General features: G+C 42.9%; 1 protein-coding gene across 1 annotated transcript; it reads right to left on the reverse strand.

Annotated features, from left to right (window-relative positions):
* Nucleotides 1–5,333: 5,333 nt before the first annotated feature.
* Nucleotides 5,334–6,313, reverse strand: LOC113876258 (endogenous retrovirus group K member 7 Gag polyprotein-like). Its single transcript, XM_027515271.1, has one exon. The coding sequence runs from the start codon at nucleotides 6,253–6,255 to the stop codon at nucleotides 5,758–5,760; it is 498 nt and encodes a 165-aa protein (XP_027371072.1). The 5' UTR covers nucleotides 6,256–6,313; the 3' UTR covers nucleotides 5,334–5,757.
* Between the last annotated feature and the right edge of the window lie 3,978 nt (nucleotides 6,314–10,291).

The raw sequence follows: 10,291 nt of genomic DNA on the forward strand, positions 1-10,291 counted from the left end.
TTTACAGGAACCATAACAAAAGCAGGCTGTCTTAAGACTAGAACCCTAGTTTGATTAGTAATTCCCCTAACACAGTTAGTTAAGGTACAATTGTTACAAGTTACATTATAATTTCGTAACCCAGGTTGTATTTTTACAGATCCTACTAGTAAAGCATAAGGGTGAGGCACACATGTACGAGGGTATCTCATGGTGAGATTCCACAAATAACCGTGTCTCACTTTCAATCCCACCTGAAGGTAGGAACCCTCACATCCAAGGGCGGCAGCTAGTTTCCAGATTTCTGTTTGGAACACTTTAGAGCCGCCCAAGTTCCAAATACGAGATGCAAAGTTTCTATTATCTTGAGCTCCAGGGTTTCGGGCCGAGTCTGGAGACCAGTCTCACAATGACTCATTTGTTCCAAATATGTTATAAACCGTGGCAGTTCCATCTCGACACAGTTTCCATGGTGCAGCAGTGACTCTTCCCTTTGTTCCAAATCGCAGAAAGGAATATCTAAAGGACCAGTTTTATTACGACATTGAGGAATTCCAGACTCTTTCGTTATTCCAGGAATATACAGGCTCCAACCATTGTCATAATCAGCATATCCGGACTCCCCAACAAAAAGACATCCTGTTGAATTAAAATATCTAGACAGACAAATAGGTAAGCGATCAAACACTCTATGATAAGAGAAATTAACTTGATTAGGAATAATATGTTTATCTGAAAAACCACCCAAAGCCACAGTGTCATTAGTGTATATGAGAATAGACTGACCCTCCCAGCCCACCGGTTGGAGAAGGGGAGGGTTGGGAAAATAAGCCCAGTAAGCACGTGAATATTCTTCAGAATGTGCAGTATTAATCTGATTTAAGATAATTAATAAGGTTATCAGGAAGCTTAAAGGCGATATCGGATCGCCCTGCACAGCAACACGATTCTGTGCCTCTCGCATCAATGCCTGAAGTTGTTGCCGAGATGGTGATTCATCATGTTCTTGAATAGTCAATCTTCTCATCTGGTTTGCTAGAGATTGTCTCCGCCGTGCGTACCAACCTTTCTGGCAGCCAGCGCGGTGCTTCGGCGTCCTGTGGGAAAACACAAACATGCCCTCGTCCCCAAATTAGTACAGGATCTGGTCCATACCATTTTCCTACAAGTAAGTCTTTCCAAAAGACTTTAGGTCTTATTGTTTGCGCATCAAAGTTCCAAAATCACTGTGCTGCTGAACGGCCACTTATATCCAATTGTAAAAAATTTAGAACAAATAAAGCATGGTTTAGAGAGTTGGAGGGGATATTAGGATACAATTCCCCCTTCTTTAGTTTTTGCAATTGATGTTTGAGAGTTTGATGTGTCCGTTCAATGATTTTTTGACCTTGAGGATTATAAGGGATACCTGTTTTATGTGAGATAGACAATTGTGTACAAATAATTGAAAATTTTTTCCAGTGTATCTTGGACCATTGTCTGTTTTTATGGTTTTAGGGGTTCTCATAACAGCAAAACATTTAATGTAATGAGCTATACAATATTTGTTAGCTTCTCCGGATTGTAGAGAGGCATGTAAAAAGCCGGAGAAGGTGTCAATAGTAACATGAACAAATTTTTGTTTACCAAATTTAGGAATATGGGTAACATCTATTTGCCATATATCGTTTGGCAACAATCTTCGAGGATTAACTCCATAATGGGGGATGCTAAAAAATTGAGGACATGTTTGACATTGTTTAACAATCTGTCTGGCAGCTTTTCGAGTCATGTCAAATTGAAGTCTTAAGCTATTGCTGTTTTGATGGTGTAAGCTGTGAGAAGTTTTGTCATTTGTTCCAATGAAGGAAATATGTGTAGCTTCGTCAGCCAAAGCATTTTCTTGTGCTAAAGGTCTAGGAAGCCCAGAGTGAGCACGAATATGACCGAAATAGCATTTATTAACTCTGGAACAAATTAAATGTTGTATATCATGAAAAAGAGTTTGGATAGTAGAATTTAGGGTACCAATAAATGGAACAGTCTCAATAGTGTTTAAGGCTCTTATGATATATTGACTGTCAGAATATAAATTAAATGGAGCAGAAATTTGCAATAGAGCCTGAAAAACAGCAAATAGTTCTGCTTCTTGAGTGGACTTATAATTAGTATGCCAGGTGGTAGTATTGTCTTGTATAATCAAATTAGCTGTTTTATTAGAAGAGCCATCAGTAAATACAGTTAGGGCGTCGGCAAGGGGCTGAGAAACAACGATTTTTAGGAAGAGAAATTGGTGATAGTGAGCAAATTGTAAAATTTTATCTGAGGGATAATGATTATCAAGTCGTCTACTAAAACCAGCTAAGGCAATAACCCAATTGTCGCTAAACTGAAACAGCCAGTCCTGCTGAATATTAGAAAATGGAACACACATAAAATGTGGGTCTCTTTTTAGATATATAGTGGATTCTGACCGCCCAAGAGCTATTAGGGCAGCAACCAAATCATAATAGGGGGTTAGTACCCGAGAGGGAGAGGCAGGCAAGTGAAGCCATCTTAAAGGCAATCCTTGGAATAAGACTGCTGTAGGAGCATGTTTAGTAGGAAGAATATATAAACCCCATTCTTGAGTATAGTCGCAATAAGTAGCTTGTTGTTTAGACAGGGCCTGTTCAACTTTATCTAAGGCTTGTCTTCTCTCCAGAGTCAGAGTTTGGGGGGAAGTTGGATCAGGATCACCTTTCAGAATATCAAAAACAGGCTTTATTTTCCCTGTAGTTAGCTTCAAGTAAGGTCTTATCTAATTAATATCTCTTAACAGTTTTTGGAAATCATTCAAGGTAACCAGGTTATCTTTACGAATCTCTATCTTTTGAGCTCGAAACCATTTTTTTTCCAGAAAAAAACCCCAAATGAGAATGGGGGGGAAGCGCTGCACCTTTTCTGTTGGGATAATCAAACCATAATCCTGTAATGTAGTTTGCATATAAGCGAATGTTGTTAATAGCAACTCTTCATCTTGATATGTCAAAAGAATATCATCTATATAATGAATAATATATATTTGGGAGTACAAGGACCTAGTGGTTTTTAAAGCTTGAGTAACAAATTTCTGACAGAGAGTAGGACTATTAGCCATTCCCTGAGGTAAAACTTGTCACTGATATCTTTTCATAGGTTCTTTATAATTTGTAGAAGGGACACTAAAAGCAAATCTTTGACAGTCATTAGTGGCAAGGGGAATAGTATAAAAGCAGTCTTTTAAGTCAATAATAATCTTGTAAGTATTTTTTGGAATGGCCATGGGGGTAGGCAACCCCGGCTGAAGGGGGCCCATCAATTCCACTGTTTCATTAAACTTTTGTAAATCTTGTAATAGCCTCCATTTACCTGTTTTCTTTTTAATGACAAAAATAGGTGAATTCCAAGGTGAATTTGACGGGGTAATATGGCCGAGAGCAAGCTGTTCTTGCACAAGCTGATTGGCGGCCGTGATCTTTTTTACTGATAGGGGCCACTGATCAACCCATACTGGATCATCAGACTTTCATTTTATCGGATCAGCATGGATTGCAGGACGATCAATGACCCTTCCTAAAAACATCTTATACCTTCTTTATCATTTTTAACTGCAGGGATCAGGGGTTGTAAAGGCCCTTGTGAATTTATCCCCAACCCCTGATGGGGTAAAAGGCCTTGGTCTAACAATTGATTACTAATCTTTTTATCTGGACTATAAAGATATACCCCCATATTCATCATAACATCTCTCTCCCATAGATTAACCGGCAGTCTTGGCAAAACATAAGGTTGAAAATGTCTTTCATGTCTTCTTTCGTCCCTCCATTTTAAAAAGGTTGAACTCTGTTCTGGGTTGTATGATTGCCCAATGTCTTATAAAGTAGAAATTACAACCTGCTTAGGCCATTTATCAGGCCAATGTTTTTGAGATATGACGGAAACATCCGTACCAGTATCCAAAATACCTTTAAAAGGCTTTTCTTGAATATACAGTAGCAGCTCAGGGCGCTGTTTATTAATGGCCTGAATCCAATAAGCGTCTGAAGACCCGAAACCTCGGGATCCTCGTTCTTGCTTAATGGCTTTTCCAACTGGAATTGTAGGAAGTAGAATTAATTGAGCAACACGTTGACCAGATTGTATTACTGTTATGCCCTGTGGTGAATGGGCCATAATTTTTATTTCACCCATATAATCAGAGTCTATGACTCCAGGGGCTACTAATAAACCTTTCATCGTAGTACTGCTTCTCTCCAATAGGAGGCCCATAGTGTTCTTCGGAAGAGGGCCAAAAATTCCAGTTGGTAAAGCCTGCATGCCCATTTCAGGAGTTAATACTGTGTAGGTGGAGGAACTGAGGTCCAATCTTGTACTATCTGCAGTTGTTCTGAACAACTCGGTAACAGTTATGCGTTTTGGCCTTGAAGCATCTCCAATTTGGTCAGATTTTGTATCGCCCCATAACATTGTTTCGGGGCCTGGGGCTGGCCCCTCACCCAGTTTGCCGAGACTGGAGGAAGTGGCTTTCCCTGTAAGTCAGTTTTAGAACGGCGATCTTTTGCCCAGTGTTTGCCTTTCTTACACCTAGGACAAAGGTTAGGGGTTTGAGCAGGTCTCCGGGCCTGTTTCTGTGGGCAGTGGGTGGCCTGATGACCCATGTGGCCACAAGAAAAGAAGCCAGAGCCAGGGACTCGAAGCCGACCACTAGTTTTATCCCGCTTTTGTTGTTGATACAGTACTTCTTTGACTGTCTTTCTTTGTAATGCCGAGGCCAAAGTTATGCCTTGAATGTACGAAGGGCCAATATCAGCACAAATCCGTATATAGTCAGATAAGCCTCCCCTTTTCCTGTAAGGTCTCAGAGCAGCTTGACAAGCCGAATTGGCATTTTCATAAGCAAGCTGTTTAGTCAACACCATCCCCGCCTGCTCATCCCCTATCATTTTACCAATTGTCTCAAGCAGGCGGGCAACAAAATCCTGATATGGTTCATCTGGCCCCTGGCTAATTTTAGACAAATCTTTGGTCTTTTAATCAGAATTTGGAAGTTTTTTCCATGCTCGTAGAGCCGCAGCACTAATCTGAGGGTAGGCTCCAGGCAAATAATTAAGTTGACTATTAGTGTCTCGATATTTTCCCTCTCCCACCATCATTTCATAAGTGGTGTTCAGTCCCTGTTGCCGATTGATATCAGCTGTGATCCCACACTGTTCAGCAAACTCAGATTTTCATAGTAAATAATCTCCTCCAGATAAACAAGCCCGAGCAACCTGTTTCCAATCATTAGGTGGCAGATTTTGATTTCCTAAAGCCTCTATAATAGCCTGAGTAAATGGTGCAGTCAGGCCGTATTGTGCACAAGCCATTTTTAACTCTTTCAGTTGCTTAAAGGGCAGCGGTTCATAATACCTCTGCTGTTGAGCATTTTCAAATACTGGATAGATTTCTGAAAACTCGGGAATATGTTTTCCTTTTTCATGAGCTCGCTTAATCGCTTGTTGAAGAGGAGATAATAATATCTCACTTTTAATTTTTATGTTTTCACCGGGCAAAGAAGCAGGGATAGATATAAGCTCTCGCGGTTCTATGAAAGGCAGAGGTGGATCGAGTCCAGCAAGAACCGAGGGAGGATATGTTGGAGGCGCAGGCTGGCTGGAGTGGGAATCTCCCTGTGTATCCTTTTTTACTGTTATAACAATCTTCTGAATTAAATTTTCCAGCTGTTCTTCAGAAAGCCCTGAATGCTTTAATTCCCCTTTTCCCGAGGGGGATTGCATGTTAACCATCATCTCCCAAGGCATATCCCTCTCTATGGTACTGAGCTGCTTGTTCATTTAACTCTTTCTGTTCATCAGAGCTTAACACATCATCACTCCCTCCAGCCTTACAAGCTGTTCCCTTAGGCACAGCATAAAGCGGCTCAGGCGGAGGGGCAGAAGGCTCTGCAACTTCGGGTCCTATGGAATCTCTGAGAGCCGTTTGAATTTTATGTCCCTCATGTTCAGGATCCAGACAGTCTCTTATGAGAGTCCACAAAGAAAAAGCATCCATAGGAACACGATTGGGACCATGTAAGGAATAATACGTCTGCAATTGTTTTCCTACTTTTTTCCAAGTTTCCAGACTAACTGTTCCTTCTTCTGGAAACCAGGGACAAACCTCTTCTATAAAAAGTAAAAACTTTTCTAGCTGTAACTTATTTACATGAATTCCCCTACCTTTTAACATAGTTTTCAACATATGTACAAATAACTGGCGGCTATTGCCTTGTCCCATGATTTATTACTCTCGACAATCACCCTCCCTGCTCTTTACTTTAATTAATTAGGAATTCCTCTTTACTTACCTCAGTCTTGGTGGGCAGCGGCTGTCGTCGTCGTGCTCCGATTCCCGAGTCCCTGTTCGGGTGCCACCTGCCGGTGCCAGCTAGCAAAGTCGATCAGGTCTTGAGAGCGTGCACGGCGGGGCTAAGAAAGAAACTAAAGCAAGAGACTACAACAAAGATGGGGTCGAGAGGTTCAGACACGTCTCCACGAAGGGACGCAGTCTGACACCAACTTTATTCAGCATCTCATATTTATACAGAAGAGCGTGAGAAAGACAAGACAGTTGACATTTTTTCCTGGTTGGCCTATACATCTTACAAACAGTCACAAGAAATCTTGAGAGCATGAGAATGGCTCCCTGTTATTATTTCTTACACCAGATAACATTTCTCTGTGCGTGAGAAGTTTGCACAGAACTCCAGGTGCCTGCAGTAAATAAGCGCCTAATCTCTGGGGTGGCGGGACAGAGAGCTGTGTTTGCAAGCAAACCCTCAAGGACTGAGGCAGCTCCCAGAGCTGTGTCCTTCGGACAAAGGACCCCGTTCTCACGGGCAGCTCCCCTCATGTATCTGTTGCTGAAACAGAAAACTCTCCCCAAAGATGAACAGTGCTTGGTTCTGAAGGCTAGTAGTGAAAATGCCATTGATTAAAGGTCTCCCCAGGTGTCTTGGGTCACTGTCCTATAGGTTTGGATTTTCTATTCTCATCCTCCTGTGATTTTTTTAAGAAGTCTGCCTATAAGTTAGCAAGATGCTCCTAGGAAGTGGCAAAGAATAAGTTGTAGGGCCCTCCCAGGGAAAGCTGAAGTTTTCTTAGAGGTGAGGGTATCATGTTTTCCTCTAAATGATTTCCTGAGAGACCACTTCGCTTTGGACCCTGAGAAGTTTATTGCCGCATTCCTCGGATAGCTCTTAGCCATAGTCTAAATCAGAGAGAGATGACGAGGAATCCATTTGTTCCCAGAAATGTGAACATATTTGCTGCGGAGATGACGTGGGGATTCTGGTCTGGATGATCCGGTGATGGGAGGGGTGTGGAGGAGGGCATAGATGACAAGGGATGAGCCGTACGTTAACAGTTGTTTTCTTGGGTGATGGTTCTTAGGCGTTTCTTATACTATTCTCCGCCTTTGTGTATGTTTGACATTTTCCATGATTAAACACTTTTTGAAAAATCATCTCTTCATTACAAAACTATTTATTGAGTATATACAACTGTGGTGTTGGAGAAGACTCTTGAGAGTCCCTTGGACTGCAAGGAGATCCAACCAGTCCATTCTAAAGGAGATCAGTCCTGGGTGTTCTTTGGAAGGAATGATGCTAAAGCTGAAACTCCAGTACTTTGGCCACCTCATGCGAAGAGTTGACTCATTGGAAAAGACTCTGATGCTGGGAGGGATTGAGGGCAGGAGGAGAAGGGGATGACAGAGGATGAGATGGCTGGATGGTATCACCGACTCGGTGGACATGAGTTTGAGTGAACTCCAGGAGTTGGTGATGGACAGGGAGGCCTGGCATGCTGAAATTCATGGAATCGCAAAGAGTTGGACATGAGCGACTGAGCTGAACTGGACTCGTACCAGGGACTATCCTAGGTGCCAGAAATAGGTCAGTGAACAAAAGAGTGAGAATCTTTGCTTTTTACATTCTTGTTGGGTGTGGGGTGAGGTGGAGGGAATGACAAAGGGTAAGCATGGTAAATTTATGGGTTATATGGTATGTTAGGAAGTGTTGAGTACCATGGGAAAGAAAAAATAGTAGAGGCCAGATGAGGGCATAGAACGATGGAGAAGAAGATGAAGGCTTGGGCCTTGGGTACCAATGTTGGGAATGGAGCTACAGAGGAGGCTTAAGAGGAAGGAGAAAGGAAAAAGGAGGGGGGGGGGGTTGTTATTAGGGAGGAGGAACTGGTCAGCTGGGAGGCTGGGTGAAAAGCCTTGTGAAAAGTATCAACTATTTCCTTGATTGGCTTATCCAGGAAATGAATTGAGTGTCTCTTACATTGGTACTCAGCACAGTGGCTGCAGTTATGTACCCCTAAAATCTATTTGGATTGCTGATGTAGGATCCATCCTGGAGAAAAGTGACCAAAGAAAACTGAAATAGAAAGCTATATTGTAATTGACTCTCCGTTTTCCTCTGAGATGTCTACTCCTTGAGGGCAAAGGATTGTTTAGTCTCAGACCTCTAGTACTTGGCTGAATATCTAGCCTAATACAGCCATGCTTGCTGAATGAGAGTGAGTAAGAAACACATGGAACGAGGGAGTGAAGCTCTGACCTCTGAAGACTGGTGCAGTCAACTCTTAAAGCCAGAACTCAGTTGCAGACACAGATGTCACAACAGCATCTGTAGGAGAGCCTAGGAACTTCCCTCAAAGATATTGACAACCAAAGGTTGGGGACTTCCCCCAAATTCCTATCTTTATTATAAACCCAGATATAGGATAGTAGAGAACTAATCGTCCATTAACTGAAACTTATCCCAATCTTTGGGTATCACCTTTTGTCTTTTGTGCTCTTGGATCACCCATGGGCAGCTATCTATCTCATAGTCCAGAGAGACATATCAGAATAAAGATCACTTTTAATTAAGAAAAAGTTCCTTTTTTTTTTTTTTAACAATACTGAAATAGGGGAAAAATTAGTAAATGGACAATAGAATAGAACAAAAAGTCCATCAAATGTAATGTTTTCTAAAAAAATGAATTATTACCATCATTATTTAATTTTTTCATATTTATAATATAAATAGATTTTTGACATGAGTGGCTGTGTTCCCAAGCACTAATGTTGATAATATATGGTCATCTTTCATCTTTTTTTTTCCCCAAGTGGAGACAAAAAATAAAAAGGTGACAGGGAATAGATACCTCCGTATGCTGAGTTCTGAAGATACAGGGAGAAGAAATTAATGTCATCATGATACCACACTAACGGGAAAGAACAAGCCCTGAAACCTCAGAGTAAAGGGGCAGAACCATCAGTTACAAGGCAGCCAGGTTCCTGGGACAGGAGGAAGTGGGCGGGAGGGATGGAGGGAAAAAGAAAAGTCAAAGTATTAGTCACTCACTTGTGTCCGACTCTTTGTGACCCAACCCCATGGACTGTAGCCCACCAGGCTCCTCTGTCAAAGGAATTCTCCAGGCAAGAATACAGGAGTGGGTTTCCATTCCTTTCTCCAGGGGATCTTCCTGACCCAGAGATTGAACCTGGGTCTGTTGCATTGCAGGCAGATTCTTTACCATAAGAGCCACCAGGGAAGTCCGAGGAGAAGTCTTACCAAACGCTGTGAGCTGTGCTCCCAACATCTCTTACCCTGGGAGGCAGAGCCCACCAGCCACTCAGTGGCAGCATTGCTTCTGGCAGCAGCTCTTCTGCTGGCAACAGCCCTTCCCACCGCCACAGCCACACGAGTTGCAGCTGCAGGTGCGGTGGTGGCAGCAGACCACGGGGACGCTGCAGCAGCCCCCACAGCAGCCATAGCAGCAGGGGCAGCAGCTGGTGCAGCAGCCCACCCGGTAGCATCTGCAGCTGTTGCAGCTGCCACAGCCACCACCACAGCCACCACCACAGCCACTGCCACAGCCACCACCGCAGCCACCACCACAGCCACTGCCACAGCCACCACTGCAGCCACCACAACTTCCACAACCACAGCAGCCCATGGTGAGGACTTGGACTCAGGAGAGGTGAGGAGGGAGACTCAGGAAGGGAGGGAGGTCTGACGCCCTTTGTCTCAGGGGCCCTCCCTTAAATACCATCTTCAGGGCTTAACACAGAGCAAGTGACCACTTCCTTTGTTATGGTTTCCACGAGCTTCCTCTGGAGAGTTTCACCAGACCTTGAGGCTATTTCCTTGTGAAACATCGCTGACCTCATCCAACTGCTTATTTTAGCATTGACCCCTTCCTCGGGTTATGCTTCTAATAAAACAGCATGCTTCTAAAATGTTAAATTTTGTTTTCGTCTAGCAGTTTTTAAGTGC

The sequence above is a fragment of the Bos indicus x Bos taurus genome, chromosome 2 (genome assembly GCF_003369695.1).
Source record: "Bos indicus x Bos taurus breed Angus x Brahman F1 hybrid chromosome 2, Bos_hybrid_MaternalHap_v2.0, whole genome shotgun sequence".
NCBI lineage: Eukaryota > Metazoa > Chordata > Mammalia > Artiodactyla > Bovidae > Bos > Bos indicus x Bos taurus.